This window comes from Eretmochelys imbricata, chromosome 1, assembly GCF_965152235.1.
Source record: "Eretmochelys imbricata isolate rEreImb1 chromosome 1, rEreImb1.hap1, whole genome shotgun sequence".
Lineage (NCBI taxonomy): Eukaryota > Metazoa > Chordata > Testudines > Cheloniidae > Eretmochelys > Eretmochelys imbricata.
Window position 1 is genome coordinate 301,202,491 of NC_135572.1, and position 26,093 is coordinate 301,228,583.

The following is a 26,093-nucleotide window of genomic DNA, read 5'->3' on the forward strand; positions in this document are numbered from 1 at the left end:
GCAGTCCTCACAGTTGAGAAGCAAGTGGCAATAGCCCTGTGGAAGCTTGCAACGCCAGACAGCTACCGGTCAGTTGGGAATCAATTTGGAGTGGGCAAATCTACTGTGGGGGCTGCTGTGATGCAAGTAGCCCACGCAATCAAAGATCTGCTGATATCAAGGGTAGTGACCCTGGGAAATGTTCAGGTCATAGTGGATGGCTTTGCTGCAATGGGATTCCCTAACTGTGGTGGGGCCGTAGACAGAACCCATATCCCTATCTTGGCACCGGAGCACCAAGCCGGCGAGTACATAAACCGCAATGGGTACTTTTCAATAGTGCTGCAAGCTCTGGTGGATCACAAGGGACGTTTCACCAACATCAACGTGGGATGGCCGGGAAAGGTACATGACGCTCGCATCTTCAGGAACTCTGGTCTGTTTCAAAAGCTGCAGGAAGGGACTTTATTCCCAGACCAGAAAATAACTTTTGGGGACGCTGAAATGCCTATATGTATCCTTGGGGACCCAGCCTACCCCTTAATGCCATGGCTCATGAAGCCGTACACAGGCAGCCTGGACAGTAGTCAGGAGCTGTTCAACTACAGTCTGAGCAAGTGCAGAATGGTGGTAGAATGTGCATTTGGATGTTTAAAGGCGCGCTGGCGCAGTTTACTGACTTGCTTAGACCTCAGTGAAACCAATATTCCCACTGTTATTACTGCTTGCTGTGTGCTCCACAATATCTGTGAGAGTAAGGGGGAGATGTTTATGGCAGGGTGGGAGGTTGAGGCAAATCGCCTGGCTGCTGGTTACGCGCAGCCAGACACCAGGGCGGTTAGAACAGCACAGGAGGGTGCGGTATGCATCAGAGAAGCTTTGAAAACCAGTTTCATGACTGGCCAGGCTACGGTGTGAAAGTTCTCTTTGTTTCTCCTTGATGAAACCCGCCGCCCCTTAGTTCACTCTACTTCCCTGCAAGCTAACTACCCTCCCCTCCTCCCTTTAATCATTGCTTGCAGAGGCAATAAAGTCATTGTTGCTTCACATTCATGCATTCTTTATTCATTCATCACACAAATAGGGGGATGACTACCAAGGTAGCCCAGGAGGGGTGGTGGAGGAGGGAAGGAAAATGCCACACAGAACTTTAAAAGTTTACAACTTTAAAATTTATTGAATGCCAGCCTTCTTTTTTTTGGGCAATCCTCTGTGGCAGAGTGGCTGGTTGGCCAGTGGCCCCCCCACCACGTTCTTGGGCGTCTGGGTGTGGAGGCTATGGAACTTGGGGAGGAGGGCGGTTGGTTACACAGGGGCTGTAGTGGCAGTCTGTACTCCAGCTGCCTTTGCTGCAGCTCAACCATACACTGGAGCATACTGGTTTGGTCCTCCAGCAGCCTCAGCATTGAATCCTGCCTCCTCTCATCACGCTGCCGCCACATTTGAGCTTCAGCCCTGTCTTCAGCCTGCCACTTACTCTCTTCAGCCCACCACTTACTCTCTTCAGCCCGCCACCTCTCCTCCCAGTCATTTTGTGCTTGCCTGCACTCTGACATTATTTGCCTCCATGCATTCGTCTGTGCTCTGTCAGTGTGGGAGGACAGCGTGAGCTCAGAGAACATTTCATCACGAGTGCGTTTTTTTTTTCTTTCTAATCTTCACTAGCCTCTGGGAAGGAGAAGATCCTGTGATCATTGAAACACATGCAGCTGGTGGAGAAAAAAAAGGGACAGCGGTATTTAAAAAGACACATTTTATAAACAGTGGCTACACTCTTTCAGGGTAAACCTTGCTGTTAACATTACATACATAGCACATGTGCTTTTGTTACAAGGTCGCATTTTGCCCCCCCCACCGCGTGGCTACCCCCTCAACCTTCCCCCCTCCCCGTGGCTAACAGTGGGGAACATTTCTGTTCAGCCGCAGGCAAACAGCTCAGCAGGAACGGGCTCCTCTGAATGTCCCCTGAAGAAAAGCATCCTATTTCAACCAGGAGACCATGAATAATATCTCACTCTCCTGAGGATAACACAGAGAGATAAAGAACGGATGTTGTTTGAACGCCAGCAAACATACACTGCAATGCTTTGTTGTACAATGATTCCCAAGTACGTGTTACTGGCCTGGAGTGGTAAAGTGTCCTACCATGAAGGACGCAATAAGGACAAATAATAATAAGGGTGAAACCTTTTGCAAAGGCTTTGGGAGTACATCCAGGAGAGCCGTGAATGCCAGGGCAAATTAATCCTTTCACATGCTTGCTTTTAAACCATGTATAGTATTTTAAAAGGTACACTCACCAGAGGTCCCTTCTCCGCCTGCCGGGTCCAGGAGGCAGCCTTGGGTGGGTTCAGGGAGTACTGGCTCCAGGTCCAGGGTGAGAAACAGTTCCTGGCTGCCGGGAAAAGCGGTTTCTCCGCTTGCTTGCTGTGAGCTATCTACAACCTCATCATCATCATCTTCTTCGTCCCCAAAATTTGCTTCCGTGTTGCCTCCATCTCCATTGAAGGAGTCAAACAACACAGCTGGGGTAGTGGTGGCTGAACCCCCTAAAAAGGCATGCAGCTCATCATAGAAGTGGCATGTTTGGGGCTCTGACCCGGAGCGGCCGTTCGCCCCTCTGGTTTTCTGGTGGGCTTGCCTCAGCTCCTTAAGTTTCACGCGGCACTGCTTCGGATCCCTGTTATGGCCTCTGTCCTTCATGCCCTGGGAGATTTTGACAAAGTTTTTGGCATTTCGAAAACTGGAACGGAGTTCTGATAGCACGGATTCCTCTCCCCATACAGCGATCAGATCCCGTACCTCCCGTTCAGTCCATGCTGGAGCTCTTTTGCGATTCTGGGACTCCATCATGGTCACCTCTGCTGATGAGCTCTGCATGGTCACCTGCAGCTTGCCATGCTGGCCAAACAGGAAATGAGATTCAAAAGTTCGCAGTTCTTTTCCTGTCTACCTGGCCAGTGCATTTGAGTTGAGAGTGCTGTCCAGAGCGGTCACAATGGAGCACTGTGGGATAGCTCCCCGAGACCAATACCGTCAAATTGTGTCCACAGTACCCCAAATTCGACTTGGCAAGGCTGATTTAAGCGCTAATCCACTTGTCAGGGGTGGAGTACGGAAATCGATTTTAAGAGCCCTTTAAGTCGAAATAAAGGGCTTCATCGTGTGGACGGGTGCAGGTTTACATCGATTTAATGCTGCTAAATTCGACCTAAAGTCCTAGTGTGGACCAGGGCACACACACACACACACACAATCATTTAGAAAATGAGTGACACTATTGATTATGAGAGGACATAGCTCCATTTACTAGTGTGTGTGTGTATATATATATAAAAGAGAGAGATACTAGTATCTATATATCTACTAATAAATGGAGCTATGTCCTCTCATAACAGTGTCACTCACTCTCTAAATCATTTTGTCAAGCATTGATGAGTGGAAAATCTGAAATATTTGACTAGTGTAGAGATTAGCTGTTAATACAAGTTTGTGGGGGAAGCCTTATCCCCTATTTTCCCATACAGGACATAACCTTTGGTGGATGTAATTGGTAATTCTTTTTGATGTTCTGACATAAATCCCAGCAGATATAACTATGCTTCTGATGGTGCAGTAAAGAGCCCTTTGAAAATGGACTGAACAGTTCAATTTAGATGTGAATTAACCATTATTAGTTATGTAAAATATATGTCAACTGCATCAGAGGATACCGCCAATTCAGTCAAAGGCAAAAATTGTGCTGTATTTTAACTTGGTTTCATTTAGTATTAATAAAGAGGAAAATATCTGGCATCTGTCTGATTTAGACTCTCAGCTCAATTATGTTTATGTTAAAGCAGTATCTTAATTTAAATTAATTAATGCTATCTAAAAAATTTTACTTAAGCACTTTGTAGATGTTAATCTGCCTAAAAGTTAATGGACCTTTCAAGAAATATAAATTAAGGACCCAAGCCTGCAAACCCTTGTTCAGACTTAAATGAAATTATCATGGCTTGTACAAAGCCATTTGACTTCCCAACTGCAAGACCCAAGAGTCACTATGCAACTTTCTTTCCCTTGCTCCAACCTACCCCAGACTCCTGTGCCATATCAGACTGGGGAGGGGCATAGCACCTGAAACTAGATCCCAGCTTGGGGGGAATAGATGCATCTTGTTAGACAGGAAGAGGAGACTCAGATGTACTGCAATCAGAGCTATGACTAAAGTGCACCATGAACCCACCTCTCTTTTATTTACTCGTGTGTAGTCTGAGCAGTAAACTTGAAACTAGCATTGGTGAGAGAACCCCATGTGTCCCTATTGGTGGAGTCCCAGGCTCTTGCAGGTTTGACAGCACTGGCTGAACTGGCTCTGGGGACTACTGAAGAGTAGGAACTAGTTATGTGAACAAAGGTTTGCAGTAGTAAGCTCTGTATTAATAAATGCAAGGGCTTTGAGATCCACTGATGAAATGTGCCATATAAAAGCTAGATATTATTACTTTATTTTACAATTCATAATATGAGAGAGACAAACACAGCTATAACAACTCTACCAAGAAAATACATAATATGCTAAATTTTAAAATGCTTTATTGAGCATTAAGAAAAATAGAGTCCACAAAAAATCCAACTGAATAATTAAATTAGAAGGTAAAGAAATTAGGAAAATTAAAGACATTTCATGCATTATTTAACACTTCAACTGTATAAAGTTTTCTTAACAATGCACTGAAATAGTGTTTTTTAAAATTATGCTTAATGACCCATACAACTGTTACATAAAACAGTAACACTTGCCCTGTGTAGTATTTTAAGATGTGTTTTTTATGCTTTACTTTCTGAATTCAACTATCTCTTTTCCTTTTTAACAGTTTGCACTCACACAAAATATATCATTCAGTGTTATGATAAAATAAGTACAGAATGTTTTGCTTTTATATTTCCTCTTGGATGTTAAAACTGCCAGCTTAACACTTCTGTTACTACTTATCTCTGAGTCACTGCCCTTGCCAACACTCAAGATAAGACAAGCTCGCATATTCCAAACAAAGAGGCACTTGCTGTTCATTCTGGGAATTGTAATAAAGTGTGTTACCGAACTGTTCATATTCAATTTTATTTTTTAATACATACATTTGATAATTCACTGTGATAGAGACAAAGATTTTCCTCTTTAAACAAGATTTAGATTGCTTTGACGAAGAGACAAATATTAAACTGAAAAGGAGTTCTTGTGGCACCTTAGAGACTAACCAATTTATTTGAGCATGAGCTTTCGTGAGCTACAGCTCACTTTGAAGTGAGCTGTAGCTCACGAAAGCTCATGCTCAAATAAATTGGTTAGTCTCTAAGGTGCCACAAGAACTCCTTTTCTTTTTGCGAGTACAGACTAACACGGCTGTTACTCTGAAACCAAATATTAAACTATGTAGTTAACCATGGAATATGTGGATGTATTTACATCTTAATATGCCAGTTTCACAAATCTGTGCAGTGAAATCCCGGCCCCATTAAGTCAATGGAAATTTTACCACTGACATCAATGGGAGCCGAATTAGGCCACTGGTGAGTGGTTTTAAAAATCTTGCCTGTGGTGTCCTGTCAGCCTTTTCCCACCTACTCTGCTGGCTACCATTACACCAGGTACACTCCAAAACAGCTGTCTGTAGAGTAATTTGCACTTGAAATGTTTTCAGCCTATATGATTTAAGTGCTAATTTGGGTAGTATTATGTATTAGAAAAGAGTTTTTCACCACCATTTTAACACATTTATGCCCCATTCACAATGGCATCAAAAACATGACAACAGAAAGTATTTTTCCAAATGAGACTACCGCTTGCTTTTTGTACGATAGGTGGAGGCAAAAACAATAAAGACAATGAGCCGAATCTTGGCCCTTCCCTGCTGTGCAGTGGAACCACCAAGCATACAAGACCCATTTGGTTTCCTAGCTGCAAAGCTGCAATCAGCTCCTGAGATGGCAACTCTATATTCAGGTGAATATTATTACTCAGGTGAGTGCTAGAGGAAGCATATAATTTACATGAGGCCTCCAACCTGGAGTTGCTTGGCACTTTGCTTCCAAGGAGTGGAATGTGGTGTAACAGATTCCACTGTAGGATCAGGGCATGTGGAACTCCTGTGCAATAATTAAGATTTACTTATTATAGGCTACCTCAGTCTTGGGAAAGAGATGGGGCAAATATTGTCCCTGTCTCATTTCCATGTATCATCCAACCCCAACAGTGAATAAAGTGAAAGAAATTTGGAGCTCTGATCATTGTGTCTGGCCCAGCTACACGGGACCTGGATGGGACAAAGCTGACCTGTCACCACCTTTTAAGTTCGTCTGACCCTAGGACTGACTGAGAGATGGTTTGGACTCTGACATAAGCTGGAGCAGCCTCAGAGTGGCTCTAATTGTGCCAGTTGGTATAATATGTGGAGGTCCTGGAGCACAGCACTATGCCTCTTCACGCTCCTTCCCGGGACCCCTCCGCTGGGGACTGAAGGGTTGGTGTACCAGGGATTCTCCTTTGGCTGGGGGGAAATCCTCAAGGGGTGACGTAAGCCCCTGGAAGGGTACAGAGGGGTCTTAGCAGGGGCTAAGCATCTGGCCCCATTACCTGATCATACCCTTCCTCTGCATTATTATTATGGGGCAGCCTTTATCTTTTCGGTATCGAGGCAGGAGGGCTCTGGGTACTAGCCAAAACAAAGGGTGCCAATGCATTTCCCCGGGGCTGGGGTGGCCCGGATTCTTAACACGGGCTGGGGTGGGGTGGGAATGGTCGGGTTCAGGTGAAATCACACAAGTGGCGGTGACTTTGCCGGGTTTCTGTCAGAGCCTGGAGCCCCCACTAACCCCCCCGGTGGCTCTGTTGGCAGTACCCTTCCCCCCTCGCGGATTTACTCTCTGGCTGCTGGGCCCCTTCGCGGGGCACGTCCCCCAGCTCCAGGCTTGTTGTTGTCACGTGGCCGGGGGAGGGGGCTCCGGCCGGGGGGCGGGCCGGGCTCAGCGGGAGGAGGCGGAAAGTTTGTGGAGCGGCTGGGGCTGGCGGAGACTGCAGCGGGCTGGGCGCTGTCTGCTTCGCCCGGCGGCCCCGGGGCATGAGCAGGACCTGCCGACCGCACTGAGAGCCGGCAGGTTGCGCCTGGGCGAGAGCGGGGCGGCGGCTCAGGGAGCCCCGGCCATGAGCTGCCCGCTCCGCGCTGCCCCAGCCGCCGCGCTGGGCTTGCTGCTGCTCCTGCTCGGCCGCCTGGCGGGGAGCTCGGCCGCCGGCGGCCCCGGCTCCCCCTCCTGCCCGGCTCCGTGCCGCTGCTTGGGGGACCTGCTGGTCTGCAGCCGCCTCAAGCTGAGCCGGGTGCCCGAGCGGCTCCCGCAAGGGGTGGTGCAGCTGTGAGTATCCCGCGGGGCGGCAGGGGGACCCCAGCACGGCTCCTGCGCAAGGAGGGGGCTGGGCATGGCCGGGAGCGGGGGACCCTCAGCCCGCTCCGGGCTCCGGCAGGGCGCGGCGGCGCAGCAGCCCCCGAGTCCCCCCTCGGGGACTTGTTGCTGGGCTGGATTTGGAGGGTCTGGCCCTGAAGCTGCGGGGGGAGGGGAGCTGCCTCCAGCCCTCCACGTCCGTAGGGAGTGGCGTCCCCAGCGCCCCCCTCTGCAGCCCCCTGGGCATCGTCGGCTCAGCCGGGGCATGGGTCACCTAGGGGAGCGTCTCACCCCGTATATGTGACCTCTGTCTCCCTTACCCATCACCCCGCCGGCCTCCTCCCACGCACTTGTCCTGTCTTGGGGGGGGACGGGACTCGGGACGGGGGGCATGGTCCTGATCAGAAAATTGCCCAAAGGAGAAGGGATGCAAGGGCCTTTTGTCACTTACGAGGGGCTGAGTGTTTTGTTTTTTTTTTTTTTTAGTGAGGGAGAAAGTTTTTATAGAGGCGAATAATGTGGGGAACTGGAAGCTATTGGAAGTGACTTGTTCGTTCGCAAGTTGGGGCAGAGTCTGGTATCCTGCCAATAGGAAGAAATAAAACTGATACTGAACTGAAATGTAGAAGGTTATATTGGCGGGAGGGCTGAGGAGGAAGAAAGATGCTAAGATTGAATGTCTGTTTCTGTTTTAAGTATTAAAAAAAAACCCAAAAACTCTTCTCTAAGAAAACTGATGGCTGATAGGCATTGAAAATAATTGGGCCCAGAAAAGTTGCATATTGCTGTTAACATCACCAGAGTGCACTCCCTTCCCCCCCCTCTACCCCCCCCCCCGGTATCTAATGAATATTCTTTACAATTACATTTTTGCAAAGCATAGTGTGTCCTTTGCAGGTAGTGTCAAATTGCCATATTCACTAGTATTTCTTTCCTATTGATCCTTTTTTTTCCTCTAGTGGTTTTAAGAAATGTATTAAGAAGACAGCATATATCAATTAATTTAGCAAGACAAACTTGAAGACTGCTTAGTAACAAATATTAAAATGTCATATTTAGAATACTTAATTTTAGTAACAAACATTTTTGAACAAATCATAAGATATTGAAATTTCCTAAAAGGAAGAAAAAATTGGTACGATCTGGAACTTTTTTACATTTGACTTCTATATTTGTCTTATTAATTTTCTATTAAATTTCAAAAACCGATAGAGATAAAGACTAACGTAAACAGGAAGGCTTTCAATTAGTTTTGACTAATTCTGTTAAATTGCCTCATCTGGAGGTCATGCTTCTTTATTCATGAAACATGGATGGCTGTATTGACAACATATGGAACTGAACATATGAATGACTTTGGGAGGTAACTCTTTCCATGAGTAGTATTGGAAAGTATCCGTGAGAGAAAAGAAACTTAAGTTTTCCTTTTGGTTGATATGGTTAAGATGTTTCAGTGATATACATATTCAGCAATTCATTGTGCTTCCTGTTGAATGTTAATCTTTCTGGTTCTTTTGAGTTGTCTCAGTAAGATAAAATAAATCTTTTGACAAAACTTGTCAATATGTCAGAAAATTAACATCCCTTTACCTTAGTGCTGTTAACTTAACATTTAGCTTTAACACCATGACAAACTAAAACTAAGGGGAAAGCATAGAACCTTTAACTGGAATTTACTTCTAAAAGTTGTCTTAACATAAATAACCAAATGTGTTGCCTTTTGCAATTATTTTAGTGATAGATACTAAAATAAATTACAGAGGGTTTTCTGTTTAGCACAATTGGAAGTGTAAATTGTTTTTATGTAAGTTCACATTCCTTTAAAGAAGTGAGAGAAAATAAGTTCCATTTGTATAAATAAATACTGGGCCTGTTGTAAGATATCCTGCTGTGATCACTCATTGGACAGCTGTGTCATTTGGTCTTAAACTCACAGGAGTACATCTTTGTAGGTGTCACCAAACCATGTGGTTTGGCTGCTTTTGTGTAAATGTTTCTTTTGTTTGTGTGAAATGCCTTAGAAGTACCCATGTTTCTTTCTTCCTTCCCTTCCCCTTAATAAGAGAGTGCAGAAACATGTGGCATTGTCTGTTACCTCCTCCTGTTCAGTATTTGGAATTTTGACTGCTCACAGTGCAAGATAATGATTTTCAGCTTCAGGTAGTCAATAAAGTTTGAGTTAATGTGATTGTTACTCCAAACTATTTACTTACAAATAGTAACAGATTTTGTGTATTTTGTTGACAAATAGAAGAAAATATATATAATCTTGAAAGGCAGTAATTTAGTTGAAAAACTGCCAAGCCTTATTGGAAAATGTTGTAATATCCATTAGACCCAATTCTCAAGACCTTACTAAGGCAAGAACTCCCTTGTGGTTTGGTGGAGTTCTTGCTTGAGTTAGAACTTCAGGACTAAGCCCAGTTTGAATGTTTTCCTCTTCTCTTCTGTCTCCCTATCCCCCAGTGCCTCCAAAAAGTCTGATATAAAGTAATATCTAGCATTATGAAGTGATGGCTCGGTCCTGTCTCATTCAAAGTTCTCACAAAATTAATTGAATGTTGTGGGTGTGCAAAAAATGCTGGATCGGAGCAGGCCTTATGGCTACAGACAGTGAAATTAAGAAAATGAGCTTCATTGTTTGAAGGTTGAGTGTTTGCATTCTGTTACTGTGCTGTCAGTGGTTGCTCCATTGATCCAGAAGCTGTCTCATGAAATATAGTGTAAATAGGGAATTTTGACCAGCTTTATTGGGGATTTAGAGTAAAGTGCATCTTCCTTAGTGCCATCTTCACATAATGTAATGGAAGTCCATTGAAAACTGAAAACCGATAAATATTTGTAGTGGCTTTGTATATAAATATCCTTAGATTTCAGTTTACTTCTAGCATATGTGCTCTGAGATTGAAAGAATGTTGCTTTGTTAGAATTAATGTTTCAGAGCCAGAATTGGGGGAGGGAAAGCAAATACTTGCCAGTGCTTTCAGTATTTTTAAATTCTATTGGAATTTTAGAATATGTCTTACCAGGTTCACCTAGGAATGCCAAAGCTGTCAGTGAGACAGAAGGGAACATCTAAAAGATGATTTCAGCTAGTGTTTGTACCGCATCTTTAGTATTTACATTTTATAAATACTCTAGTTCTTTACCAGAATTGCCAGAAAAAAATTCCTTATGGTTTTCACAGCTGTTTTTCAATATTTTCCAGACTAAAACTTTAACATAGCAAGCTGATTTATGAGTCACTTTGGATCAGTGTCTTAAAACAGCTACAGCCTGGCTTTTTGTTTTTTAGCTTTCCTGATTTCTGCTGAATTAGCAGCTCTAAAGGCCCCAGTGGGATTGATTAAGAAGCTGTTGCTGGATTTGCATTTTAAAATTGCACTTGAGGCTCAGGTTTCTGAGTTCTCTAAGGGAAGAAGATGATAATTGCAACTAAGAGTTGTAAATTAAGTTAGGGTCTAAAAATTGTATTTATATAGTGTGTGAAAATGGAGAGGTACCACCTCTTCTGTGTTGGGCCTTCTCTTTGGTTTTTCATTACATAACTATTAACACTTTAAAGCTGCAGTTCAGCTTTTCAGTGAAGAAGCACCATATGAAAGATTGTTAATGCAAAAGTAACTGAGTATGAATAATTTTTCTTTCAGATGTTTCATAAAATAGGTTCCTAAAGGACAGGGTCAAAAAGGCTTGAAACACTGCAGCACATCATAAGTATTACTGTTCTGTTGCAGTATAAATTTTTAAGTGAAGAGTGGACTATATAGTTTCTACTGTCTAGTAAGAATTTCTTACATGTAAATTTGGTGTCCATAAAGTGTCTGAATTTAGTCCCCATTATATCTTTCTTGGCTCTTAGAACTCCAATAGTAAAAGTAACCATAGGAGAGATTTTCTTTCTCCATTTAATATGGCTTTAGTGTGGAGGAGTTAGATTTGGGAGGGAGAATCAAAAGTGGAAAATATTTTGCAACCTTAGTATTTAGTTTTCAGAGTAGCAGCCGTGTTAGTCTGTATTCGCAAAAAGAAAAGGCGTACTTGTGGCACCTTAGAGACTAAGGAATTTATTTGAGCATAAGCTTATGATGACGTGAGCTGTAGCTCACGAAAGCTTATGCTCAAATAAATTCCTTAGTCTCTAAGGTGCCACAAGTACTACTTTTCTTTTAGTATTTAGTGTTGCCCACTCCTATTTCTAAGTAGAAATAAAAAAAAATAAAATAAAAAAACCCAAACAAACCCAGTCCACTTGCACTTTCTTATAAGTGGATTTTAATTCAAGGGCGGTAGTTGGATTTTGTCGGGTTTTTTAAAGTCTGTATCTTAAATTTTTACACCTAGGGCTCAAGAGAAACTATAGGTTTAAATTTCACTTAAAATACATTTTCTAATTGCTGATTTTTCTAACTGTAGTTGATTCACATTGAGAAGTTCTGTCTTCACTCATAGTTCACCTGCAAGGAACAAACTTCCCCATAACATTTCTAAAAAAAGATTAACATTGAAACTGTGGCCTTATTAAATACTTTTTACTTTTATTGTATGTAATGTTAACAAAAAAAATTACACAAGTATGTGTGTTTGAGAGAGAAGGCTCAGAATTAACTGGTTTTTTTTTTTTTTTTTGTTCTTTTTCAAATAGGAGATAAAAGTAAGTAAATCAATGTGGAGTTTCTGGATGTATATATTTTAAAAAATAGATACCCACAAATTTTGCATGTGGTATCTGCAGCGTTAAAGACTTAAATTTTGTTTCAAACAAAATTTAAGTTGTTACACTCACGGTTGCCTTGATAGACTCCAGATGGATGTGAGCTTGAGCTATGAGTGAAAGTGTCTGGCTCCAGTGTGGTGATCATGCACAGCAGTGGTTGTAATTGCAGGATTTTTATAGTTTAAAGACTCTGCCAATTTTTTTTACATGTTATAACTCTAGCAGAACAAATCTACTCACGTCTGTTACTGTCTGGTGGGTCCTTAGGCAAACATGTTTTAAATAAACCTTTTGCAGGGTTTTTTAGATGAAACGAAGAAACGCAGGTTTTTAGCAGTGATGTTGAAAGCTCTTTGTTGAAATAATTGCTGATTCCTAATTCTTGTCTAATGATGATGAACAGTAACATATTAGGCTCTAACAGCCATGACTTCATAGAATTTTGACTGTTTATTTGCATACTTCTCATAATCCCTACAGACAGACCAAAGCCAAATATTGAATTAAGTTTAAGGTGGTGGTGGGAGTCCTTAATAACTTTTTTAAAGTAAAATGTTTAATTTAGGTCACTTTTAAAATCTATTACTTTGCTGTAGTAGACTTCTTCAAGATTTGTTTGCGAATGTAGGGGTGAAGATGTCAAATTAAATATATATGTGCAGTTTTTAAATGTAAAATAAATGGATTTTTCTCAGATCTAGGGTCTGATGGATGGCTACTCTGGATTTTTAAACAGTGAAAGAATTAATCTTTCAATTTAAGTGTGACTAACCTTTATTTACAGGAGAACTCAGTCATGCTAATAAGACTAACATTTGTAGGCTTTTGAAAATTTTAGAACTGAACTGGTTTCCCATCTTCCAGATGAAGCTCCTTAGGTGCTTAGTCCATTTGCTGTCTCTGGACACAGCATACACTGCTCACTCCAAGAGGACACATGTAGAACTTCACTGACATCATTTGCACTTTCTGATTAATAAACCATGCTAACATGTAGCCCTCGGGGGTTCTCAGTCTGGCATGGAGAGAGCTGAACTTTATGGCATGAAGTTGTTTCCTTAAATACAAGTTTTTATGCTGAAGTTCTGAGTAAGCTATAGATTGGCTTTTAAATGTAGGTTGGTTTCAGGCCTATTTATCTATTCACAGCTGCTGCTACTACATATGATCAGTATTAAATTTGCATACATGAGAATAGGGTTCCAAATCAAATGAAAACCTAAATTCTATTTTCATGCTTCCTTGCCTGTTGTATCTAGGCTTTGCAAACTGTTTTAGATTATTAGGTTTAAAACTATAAATGAAACTAACACATCCTATTCTTTTGAGCCTATATTAGAATTTAAGACTTAAGTGCAGCTCTATCTGTGAATTTCTCTTATAGCAGCCAAGAGGTTACTTTACCTACACTTTTTTTTTTTTTTGATACGACGTGGTTTCCTTGACAATGTGTGTATATATGAAGCTTCCCATAGATATTAAGACTCTTTTGTGCTATTGTCTTTTTAAAAAACAAAAGGGATTGTTCAGTCACAAAACACCACATATAAACTAAAGACCTTTCTTTCCAGTTATTAGCAGTGGTCAAAGCATTTAAAATCACCTTCCTTGTTTTCACAAAACAATACTTGAGTGAGTTTCTATTGTAATTTTATTGATAGCAAAACTATAATGTAGATTTTTTTAATGTATTTAGAGACTATTTAGATTGCAGGTTCAGTCTAAATATGTATTATGAGAGCTAGTAAAAATATACCTGATATTTCAAAAGTGACATCTGATTTATTTTTGTAATCTCATAGGGACTTAAGTCACAACAGATTATCTTCAATCAAGGCCAGTTCCTTGAGTCACCTTCATAGTCTTCGAGAAATGTAAGTGATTTGTTTTTTTGGGGGTATAAAAATGTTTTTTCTGTAGGATGGCTGTCTGAGAGACAAAGGTGTGTGCTCTTATAGTGATGTGCTGCAATAAGTGAGTTTATAATTAGCTTTGAATTTTATGGGGTATTTAGCAATTTAAAATATACAGCGTATGCACTCCTTGTTTATATTGCAACAGACTTCCTTTTTTTGATCTTGACAGAAAATTGAACAACAATGAACTGGAGACCATACCTAATCTGGGACCAGTCTCTGCAAATATTACTCTTCTGTCCTTGTAAGTAGATTTTGATGGCACTCTTTCTAACTGTAAAGATGAAAAAAAATAGTGGAAATGTGCATTGATGTTAGTTAAAAAAAACTGGATGTTTATCAGATTGTGGCTGGGCAGTTGCTTATGTGATGTTGCATCAGGTTGTTTAAAAATGTGTGTATGTACACACACGCAAAATTAAACTTAATCTAGTAGTGTTTCTGATGCTTCCCTAAGATATAGACAGACTGTATTATTATTAATTTGTATTGTGGCAGTGCCTGCAGGCCCCAACCATAATCAGGACTCTGTTGTGCTAGGCACTATACAAACACTAGTAACTACTATGCAAAAATTTGTATAGTGCAGGCCTTCAAAACAAGTTTGTGTATTTTGGTTGAAATTCTGCCCTCCTTGAAGTCTGTGGCAAAACTCCCATTGACTTCAGTGGAGTACGGTGGAATAGGGATTTCACCCCTTAATTTTAGGACACATATATGATAGGTAGACTAGGATTCAGAATAAATCATGTGCCAGTAACTTTACTACAACTTGTTTGGTCTATCTTGTGTGTGTGAGAGAGAGAGAGAGAGAACTATTTCCTGTTATTGCAGATGTTACACAAGCTTTTGTTTTGGTTTAGTTTGCATGCAATATGTTTATAATGAATCATCATATTACTAAAAGTATGTCACCTGTGATCAAAGGCAGAATTTGTACATTCAGAAAAAGTGGATATGAAGTTAAAACGAAAGGGACTCAAAACAGAGATGACCTGATTTTCATTTTAATGGGAAACTTGTGTAATGCTTATGCAACCATGAGGCTTTTGATCAACTTTCATAAAATGTGTGTGTATGAGGATACTTAAAATAGTAATGTCTTAACTAAATTTTAATTGATTTTTTCATAAACTGTCAAATACTTAAATACTAAAACGTGGGTTTTCAGCTGTGGGGTTTACCAGCAGGATTTTTTCGTGTTAAAGCTAGTATTATTTAGCCCTATTCTTAATACAAATTGCAAGCTGCCTTGCAGAAGAGGCCTCTGAAGAGTTAAAACAATATAGTAAATTTTGGGAAGCTGTTCAATTAATTAAATTGATCACTATTCAATTGCTTACATCTGGTGATTTATAGGGGGTTTGTTTTTACTCTGATCCTAGGTCAGCTAAGTCAGCTGGTGCAGCCGCTGTGTCTGCACTGCTCTGTTTGAATAAGAATTAGGTGACATTTGATACTGATGTGGTTTTTCTACAGATCAGAATGAGAAAAGAATGAAAGAAAAAGCAGATGGTGTCTGACAAAGAACTACTGAATTTAAACACCCTATCTACTTTCATATTACATTAGTGTTAACACTTTTTTTTTTTTATAGTGACACATCATTCTATAGTTTAATCATTGTGGTGAGTCTCAAATATACATTTAACTATTAAGTGTCATTTTTTTTAAAGGTCTGTTTACCATGAGATTAGAAACCTTTACATAATAAAGCATTAGAAATCTTCCCTGTCTTGTTTTGAAATGTATGCAAAGTTGAGAGCTTGTCCTAAAGCATCCTCAACCTCTTTCCATGGAAATTAAACTCTAGTTCAGAGGAACCTAAAATTATCCTTCTGCAGCTGTGAAAAGAAATTTTTGATAAAATGAATTAATCCAGCCACTGCTGGATATTTGTCCCACACCCATGGATCACTAGCTTAGGTTAGTTTACCCAGCTGGCCAAACATGGAGAGATCTTTATTAGATTTGATTTGTGCACTGTGTTCTGATTTTTTTTTTTTTTTTTAAAGTACCTTTTAAAAGTGTTCAACTGCCATGTACTGAAGATATTGCTTGGGAGCTGGCTGGTTGCCATTCTGCTTTGAAGCCCATGCCATGCCTATGTATGATGTCAGGAAACTCCTGAGTATGCTCAGTGGAGCCCAATTAAAGTTACTAATGTTTACCATATACCTCATGACCACTGTGGAGAATCATTGGAATTAGAAATGGAAGAGACCTATGAAGCCATCTAGTGCATTCCACTATCAGTGTAAGACTAATTCTTGGAGCATATTATGTAGTGCTCAGTGGGCGTGGTTAGTCAGAACAGAAAGCTAGAGAATGGTATTTCATGGTTCAGGGGAAAAAACTCTCTTGCCCCCAAGGGTTTTCACCCAAAAGACACCTCACAAGCTAGGGATTGTTAATGGCACAGAGGTCACAACTTCATTAAATAAACTAGTATGTAAATAAACAGAGGAATGAACATGCTCTTTGCAGCAGTGGATGGCTGTAGCTGGTTGGTAGTTCTGTACAAGAATGTGCAATATATCATTGTCACACATCAACACATATATCAGTCTAATGGCATAATTTTTGTCAGAGATAAAGAAACAGACTTTTTTTTCTGATCCTAAATTTAGTTTGCAGTGCTGTCAGTTTAAAAATTCTTTTTTGTAAACTGAGCTAATTTGATGTATATAAGTCAGTGGAAGGGAACAATATTCAGCAATATGATGCAACTTTCTCAGAGGTGGTTTTCAGAGGGTGACTGCTTGAAACAAACTTCTGATGAACTCTGTAGGAGCTTAGCTTTCATGGAAAAAGGGGATTGTGAAATCTTCCCAATGCAAGCAACTATTGTGTTCCTGAGTCTTGGTTCTTCTCAATAGCAGAAAAAAGGGCGTGTGAATTTACCTTAATGGGAGTTATCCTTCTGATTTGATTACATTTCTCCCAAGATGCGCACAAAAGCTAGCTATCTTGTTCAACAAGTCTTTTAAGAATGCAGCGTAGGGTGCCCTGATATGCTTTTCTTTCCTTGCCAGACTCTAGTGGCCCAGGATCTCTCTTCCAAGCAGTGAAAACTTCTCCTCCCTAGCAGCTGTTAGTACAGTTCTGAAGCTTTAAAAATCTACAGAGTGAATTCCACAGAGGGTATGTCTATGTACAGTGCTGCAGTGGCGAAGTGGAGAAGATGCTCTATGCTTCGCCTAAAAAAAACCCCACCTCTGTGAGCGGCAGAAACTATGTCAGTGGGAGAAGCTCTCCCACTGACTTAGCGCTGTGCACACAAGTGCTTATGTTGGTGTAACCATGTTGCTCAGGGGGTGGAATATTCATATCCCTGAGTGACATAAGTTTTGCTGACATAGCCTGAGTAACAGATGCTCCCTAACCTGCAAGGCACATACAGTTGTAAGGGCTCGGTAGGCAATGTAAGGCTTGACTTAACTAACACTGACTCAAGTAACTGCTGAAGAATATGCTGAAAATGTGTAGTAAATGCCCTTGTGTGGTATAACAGGACCTTACTTGGCATACTGTGATGTTCCTTGAGAAATCCCTGAGGGGACCTTTTATCAGCAGTAGCACCCCTTTAACCCAATTGTTTCAGGTTTGGTTTTTGAAAAAAAATGACCATGGTTTAAACCAAAAATGGAACTGACTTCTTTGACCTACTGTTGGTTGTTTCTGACTCTTCAAATTACACATACAATATAATTTATTTTTCTGCAGGAGAAAAATGAGCTCTGCATCAATTCAGTCCCTAGTTTCCTGTACATTTGGGTAATCCAAAACTAACACCTACGGCTAGTCACTGGAATTTAATTATTAAATATGTAATGTTAACTCAATACAATGTAAACGTTTTTGGGTATACTGGATTTAACAACTAAATTACCACAAATATTTACACTGGCTATACATGGTAATATAGCCTCATTTATCTATCCCTAGAACTAAAATATTTTAGATATTTCCTTATTTGCATTCCTCAAATGCTTGTAAAGCCAGTTACAACTAACATAGCACTGTTTTTAAAACTTGTGATAGTTTCATGTTACAAAATTTTGAAATTCTGGGGGAAAAAAAGCAAGGTATATTTTAATTATTGTTGGCTGTTGATCACTTTATATACTATTTTGTCAAGCTTAGAAGTGAATGCTAAGTGCCCCAACAGTTAGGGACATCACTGAATAAAATTTAAACAAGTTTTTGTTCTGAATCGCCTAAATACTGTCCTGCTGGTTCTTGCTCTACGTGGCACCCTGAAGTGGACTAAACTGGTGGTGTCATATTAATCAGTCTGTTTAGTGAGGGAGAAGGGACCTGGTAAATGTCTTTTAGGGCTTGTTTTCATTGCAACATTTACTTGGGGCTGGGTATCTTCCCTGGCCCCTCCTGCAACCCCCCCGCACCTCCCCCAAGTGTCCCCGGCCCCCACTTGCTGCCCCTGTGCAGCTCCCCCGGCCCCCAGAGCATCCCTGCCTCTCCCCTGCAGCCCCACACTGACTCGGTAACTTGATAAGATAACCTGAGTTCTGTCCACATACAAAAACCCTTAACATGAGTGTGGTGATGCTTTTAACTTGTATTGGTTGACCTGAGTGGGTGTGAAGGTTAAAACTAAAGGGAACAAAATTTGCCAGCTAACACAACCACTCTGTTGTGTGGACACAGGCTAGCAACACTAAGTCCTCCAGTGTCTTCCCACAATTCCCCTTCCCCCCGTGCCCAGAAAGGCAGATATGTTTTCCCACAGTTCACTGGGAAAGAATTCATAGAATAGCTCAGCTTATTGCAGTAAGGATGGGCAGCAAGCAATCTGTATTTTTTCTCAGTGTGACTGAGGTAGGTTAACTGGAGAGAAGTAATATGAGCGTCGATAACTTGAGCTAACTCTGCAGTAACTATGTAGCCAAAATCTTGCATGATTTTGCAACATTACTTGTTAATTCTCAATTCTGTACCTAATGGGGTGTGAAACTTTGAAATTAAAAACTGCAAAAACATAGAGGTAATCAGTTTTTAAAAAGTCACTTGGCCACTGTCCTTCATAGCATGGCTCCCTGCTCTAGAAGATCCTTATGGTTCATAATGATTACTTAGGTTGGTATAACTTTAATCCCAAGGGATGACAAACTATTTAAGATGTAGCTAAGAAGCTACTTCTGGGGTGACATATGATGTTTCAGTGCATAACAACTTTATAAAGTAGTTCAGGAAAGGAAGGGAAGTATACCATATCCAACACAATGGACACTATATAGTAGGGAAACTCCAGGCATGTAGGATATAATTTGGCCTCAGCAGCATGGTATAATAATTTCCATGTGTTTGAAAAAAGTATAATGTGATATTTAATTACCACAAGTGGTTAGGGACCTCTATCTTTATATATTAATATTGTCTGAAAAATTAACTTTCATTGGTTTCAGTATTCCCTCATAAGGAAGAGGGCCATCTGTGAAATTACAAACACTTCTGCAACTCCTATGTTTTCTTTGAAGATATCAAAAATATTGACCAAACTGGAGTCTACTTTATTCATATAAAATACAGCCTATGGCATTACACGTGTGACGTCACCAGCAAAGGGCATCCTTCAGTACCTCTGAAAATGAAAGGCAGATATCAGTGGCTTTGAAGACCCTGAAAGACCTTTATTGTGTTGGGATATCAAGGTTTTTTGTTTTTTTTTTTTTTTTGCCCTAAACCTGTTATACGTAAACTTGCAAATGGACTTCGAGCTTCAAAAAAAAATCAACGTCAGAATTATACAATATATCAATGGCTTGTAAGTCCCTGAAAGACCCTTCGCATTTTGGGTCTTAGAGTATAAGGGCTATCGTCTCTCAAAATAAGGAAACCGCACATTCTGAGATGTGTATTGTATATAGCTTGAAAGACTCCAATTAGAATATCTTAAAATAGTGAAGTCTGAAATCTTAGTGAAATTCTTTAAGTAGTAAGCTTAGATTTATATATTTATTTGTACAGAGCAGATGGGAAAATTCTTGAAACAACCATTGTAAATCACTTACCTGTACCGAACAAAAATTAAGTTTGGCTAAAGCTAGACTGGAAAATTAAAAGTTCTGACAAAATGTGCAATAATTTGTAGACTTTTCTATGTCTTTAGTGTCTCCATAGCATTGGCAGGAATGAGAAAATATTTGATTCAAGTGGAATAATATAGAACTTGTGAAAAGTGCATAATGACAACTCTAGAGAGAGTGAAATTTTTTGTTATATCCATAGGATAGGTTCGTCACGGACTGGATCAGCGATGCAATTTGTCAGACTAGTATGTTAAAAACATTTATCGTGTTCTGGGCAGGCTACCTTTAGGAGGAGGTTCAAACAATTAAATACCATGGCCATTCAATTCTGAGCTTTGTGGTCGCCCAATAGGATGTCAGTATTGATGGAAGTTCTTGTGATGTAGCTACTTGTTTTTACTAGGCACTAGACTGGAACAACATGGTCATTTTTCTGAAGGTTATCAGACAGACTGCAATTACTTTGAATGATTTACCCAGCGTTGAAAGATTGTGCTCCACAGATTGCCTCAATTACCAATGTGCTTGACAATGTTCAGTATTAAAACAGGTTTCAGAGTAGTAGCCCTGTTAGTCTGTATTCGCAAAAAGAAAAGGAGTACTTGTGGCACCTTGGAGACTAACAAATTTATTTGAGCATAAGCTTTCATGAGCTACAGCTCACTTCATCGGATGCATTCAGTGGAAAATACAGTGGGGAGATTTATATACTTAGAGAACATGAAACAGTGGGTGTTACCATACATACCGTAATGAGAGTGATCACTTAAGGTGAGCTATTAACAGCGGGGGGGGGGGTGGGGGGGGGAGCTTTTTGTAGTGATAATCAAGATGGGCCATTTCCAGCAGTTGACAAGAACGTCTAATGAACAGTCAGGGGTGCAGGGGGGAATAAACATGGGGAAATAGTTTTACTTTGTGTAATGACCCATCCACTCCCAGTCTCTTTATTCAAGCCTAAGTTAATAGTATCCAGTTTGCAAATTAATTCCACTTCAGCAGTCTCTCGTTGGAGTCTGTTTTTGAAGTTTTTTTGTTGAAGAATTGCTACTTTTAGGTCTGTAATTGAGTGACCAAAGAGATTGAAGTGTTCTCCGACTGGTTTTTGAATGTTATAATTCTTGACGTCTGATTTGTGTCCATTTATTCTTTTACGTGGAGACTGTCCAGTTTGGCCAATGTACATGGCAGAGGGGCATTGCTAGCACATGATGGCATATATCACATTGGTAGATGCGCAGGTGAACGAGCCTCTGATAGTGTGGCTGATGTGATTAGGCCTTATGATGGTGTCCCCTGAATAGATATGTGGCAAGGGGCTTTGTTGCAAGAATTGTAGTTGTAAGAATGCTTGATAGAGATCTTGTAGGTGTTTGTCTCTGTCTGAGGGGTTGGAGCAAATGTGGTTCTATTGTAGAGCTTGGCTGTAGACAATGGATCATGTGGTGTGGTCTGGATGAAAGCTGGAGGCATGTAGGTAGGAATAGCGGTCAGTAGGTTTCCGGTATAGGGTGGTGGTTATGTGACCATCGCTTATTAACACCATAGTGTCCAGGAAGTGGATCTCTTGTGTGGACTGGTCCAGGCTGAGGTTGATGGTGGGATGGAAATTGTTGAAATCATGATGGAATTCCTGAAGGCTTCTTTTCCATGGGTTCAGATGATGAAGATGTCATCAATGTAGCACAAGTAGAGTAGGGGCATTAGGGGACGAGAGCTGAGGAAGCGTTGTTCTAAGTCATCCATAAAAATGTTGGCATACTGTGGGGCCATGCGGGTACCCATAGCAGTGCTGCTGATTTGAAGGTATACATTGTCCCCAAATGTGAAATAGTTATGGGTGAGGACAAGCATTCTTACAACTACACAACCCACCTGCTGAAGTGAAGAAACAGATTGACAGAGCCAGAAGTCACCTGCTACAGGACAGGCCCAACAAAGAAAATAGCAGAACCCACTAGCCATCACCTTCAGCCCCCAACTAAAACTTCTCCAATGCATCATCAGGGATCTACAATCTATCCTGAAGGACGACCCATCACTCTCACAGATCTTGGGAGATAGGCCAGTCCTTGCTTACAGACAGACCCCCAACCTGAAGCAAATACTCACCAGCAACCACACACCACACAACAGAACCACTAACCCAGGAATCTATTCTTGCAACAAAGCCCGTTGCCAACTGTGTCCACATATCTATTCAGGGGACACCATCATAGGGCCTAATCACATCAGCCACACTATCAGAAGCTCGTTCACCTGCACATCCACCAATGTGATATATGCCATCATGTGCCAGCAATGCCCCTCTGCCATGTACATTGGTCAAACTGGACAGTCTCTACGTAAAAGAATAAATGGTCACAAATCAGACGTCAAGAATTATAACATTCAAAAACCAGTTGGAGAACACTTCACTCTCTTTGGTCACTCAATTACAGACCTAAAAGAGGCAATTCTTCAACAAAAAAAACTTCAAAAACAGACTCCAATGAGAGACTGCTGAAATGGAATTAATTTGCAAACTGGATACAATTAACTTAGGCTTGAATAAAGAGACTGGGAGTGGATGGGTCATTACACAAAGTAAAACTATTTCCCCATGTTTATTCCCAACCCCCCACTGTTTCTCAGATGTTCTTGTCAACGGCCCACCTTGATTATCACTACAAAAGGTGTCCCGCCCCCCCCCCATCCCCCTTGCTCTCCTGCTGGTAATAGCTCACCTTAAGTGATCACTCTCATTACAGTATGTATGGTAACACCCATTGTTTCATGTTCTCTATGTATATAAATCTCCCCACTGTATTTTCCACTGAATGCATCCGATGAAGTGAGCTGTAGCTCACGAAAGCTCATGCTCAAATAAATTTGTTAGTCTCTAAGGTGCCACAAGTACTCCTAGTATTAAAACAAAATCCTTTGCATTCCAGATAGTATTATTAAAATGAGAGCTTTAGATCAGTTTACCGAATATACTGAAATTGAATTTAAATACAAACATTTTATTTTTATGCGTATTATGTACTTTTGGGAAAATAACTTTTGCTAATTTGTACGACTGTGTGCATGTTATTATTTTTAGTCCCAACCAACAGTGATCACAGAGAGAGATAGAAGGTTTAGATTTAAAGTTGATCTGGGCCAAGAAAGTTTTGTCAACCAAGTCGAAAGTTGTACTTTCTTGTCAGCTGCTCTAAAATTCTCCTAATTATTAATCCTTTATGTTTAATAGGGCAATTGTTAGTAATGGTGACGTTACCCTAAAAGCTAAAATCAATTGCTCTGTTGGAAAAATGTAAAAATGATTCTATTTTGATTGCAATCAAAAATTTTGCAGCACTCAATGATTTTTTTAGAAATACGGTCTGTTGCTCAGCTTTATAAATATATATTCAGAGAGAGAGAAATCCTAGAAAGCTGTGATGGATCAAAATAATGAGTTCTATAAATGTTTTTTTTCTCTCATTGCTTATCCAGCCTGTGTACTTTCAGGGCATCTTTAGGTTTCAGTCTTTATCAGGCCCGGTGATTGACTTTTTGTGAAATTTAAAAATAAGTTGCCATCAGCATGGAAACTAAGCTTTGACTAGGAGGAGCCAAGGTTGATCTTTGTGCATGTTAGATGTTTTTCTGCTATCTTGCTTCATAGCTAAAGTCAGAATCAATGGCGATCGCCAAATTCTCATCAGTGGGCAGGGTACTCCAGTCCTTTTTGGATTACACATTCAGATGACAAGGGAACCAGTTACAACATGATTGTTTCTTGTGATGGTTAAAGCAATTGCTCCACTATATGATGTAGATAGGACCTAACAATGTATTGGCAATATGAATTTTGCCACATTCTTTGGTATTTTAAATATGTCAGTGGGCAAAAGTATAACAAAGTTTTATGGGGGTTTTAGAATGCTTGGGGCCTCTGATGCTACCAACCTAGCCATTTAACCTAAAAAGGTATTTATCCTATAGCGAGCCTTTTAACTCTTAAAAATGGAGAAGAAAAGCTGTTTCTTATCTGTAAGAAGTTTTTTGTTGGTTAACCAAGTTGCCTGATGTGTAGCTAAAAGTGCATACGTTGATCAGTGTTAGTCGGTTTATTTCTTCCGGCTAAAATGAATTTTGAAGGGCCAGGTCCCATTACTGGGAAGAATGAAAAATTACTGGATGGTTTACTAGCTAGCTATTCTCATCCTTGCTTCCACGTTAAAAATCATAAGGCAATCAACAATCAAAAGTTCTCATAATTTCAAGGTATTTGTGTTACTGATTGCCTAGATGGAATACCTGAACAATATCCTTCAGATGTTAGAACTTGCATTGTCTCATCCAGGTCCTGATTCACTGAAACACAGCATACTTAAGCACATGCCTAACTTTAAATGCCTGGGTAGTCCTACTAATTTCAGTGAGATTTCTCATGTGCTTAAAGTAAATCGTGTGCTTAAGTGCTTTGCTGAACTGTGTCTCTAATCCAAGTAAACTCCGATATATTTTTGAAGATGATCTTATACTACTACTCTATGTCCATTTCATAAATAGAGATGAAAATGTGAGTTAAATATTTTGTTTTGAGACTATGGCCATTATGCTCCAAGATCTTATTCTCAAATTAAATTAAGGAAACATACAAAATAGTTTGTCCACCTCCACACTTGTTCAAATGTAGTGTAGTGGGCAATGTGTAGGGGCAAAGTTTGAATCAGGGTGGTAATTTGATGCATCTTTGGCTATGTCTTAATGAGGGAATCTTAACAAATGCCTAAAGCAGGAGGACAAAATCATGAAAGATGATTGTCTGGAGGGGACAGGTGTCAGGGAGATCTAGGGCAACAAACTGGCAGGAACCCAGCTCTTTGCCATCTTGCAGTAGCAAAGGCATGGATGGAAGCAGCATCATGACACATTCCAAAGGTTATCTGTACAAGTATGAGTTCTAGAAATGACTTCTTAAAATAAAATCTTAAATTCTGTAGAAATTGGTGTCTTAAACCTCCTCTGTTTGCTAGATAATGGCATTGTCTCAAAGCCAGAATGCCAGATGAAAGAAGAGGATTAGGATACATAGGCTTTCTGGAAGAGCTTTGTTTTGAAGAGGGTAGAGCCATGTCAGACTGGGTTTCGGGCATGGCGTGACTTGGAGAAAATCCCACGAATGAGAGTGGTGGTGAACTGTGAGTGATATGGGAAAGGTTGTGAGCAAAGAGGTAGACAGGAGCTAGATTTTGCAGTCACTTAAATTCAATGTGGCGAACAAGGGAAAAGAAATAAAAAGATTTGAAGAGGAACTGGGCATGATCAGAGCGGCAAACAAGGAAGATAAACTTTTTTGTGGCAGCAATTTCGATAGATTGAATGGCAGGAGAAGGAAAACGCGTCTGGAAGATGACAACTTGTAGCTGAGGTATAAAACAGCCAAAACAAAGGCTTTTGCAAAGAGAACAGAGAATATCAAATAGATTTCTGAGATATTATAGAGGAAAACTGTCAGGATTTAGTGAGTGTTTGTGTTGGAGGACAAAGTGAATATAAAAATTAGAATGAGGCTGCAGTTGTAAGGAATGGGGAGGATATTAATTTCAGTGGTGATAAAAAGGGAGGAAAGGTGATGAGTTCATTTGCTGCCATGTTAAATTTTACTTGATGGTGGGGTATCTAGGAAGAAGTGTCAGATGAGCCCAAATGGAGCAGGGCAAGGTCGGGGTGAGATGGTAGATGTGGTCATCCAGGAATAAGGCATTAAAAGGAGAAGTGAAGATACAGCCCTAACAAACCTTGACAGGGAGTGAGAAGAAAAGAAGCCCCAAGACACACTAAAGGAGCAGGTGGAGATGAGGTGGACATAGAACCAGAAAAGCACACCGTTTGAAGCCCAGAGAGAGGATAGTTTGTGAAAGGGAGCAATCTACTGTGTGGGGAAATGAAGAGCTGTTGCTACTTAGTGCTAAGTCAGTGGTGACTGACAAAAGCAGGTTCAGTGGAGTGGGGAAAGGGTGGCACCAGACTATAGTT

At 40.6% G+C, this 26,093-nt stretch overlaps 1 protein-coding gene across 1 annotated transcript in view; it reads left to right on the forward strand.

The window, feature by feature from the left end:
• Positions 1-7,017: 7,017 nt before the first annotated feature.
• LRIG3 (leucine rich repeats and immunoglobulin like domains 3) overlaps positions 7,018-26,093 on the forward strand; it is a 51,986-nt gene continuing 32,910 nt past the window's right edge. The window contains exons 1-3 of the mRNA XM_077807757.1: positions 7,018-7,368; positions 13,915-13,986; positions 14,198-14,272. Of these exons, the coding sequence (XP_077663883.1) occupies positions 7,163-7,368; positions 13,915-13,986; positions 14,198-14,272 (353 nt within the window). The 5' untranslated portion in view covers positions 7,018-7,162. The remainder of the gene's footprint in view (positions 7,369-13,914; positions 13,987-14,197; positions 14,273-26,093) is intronic.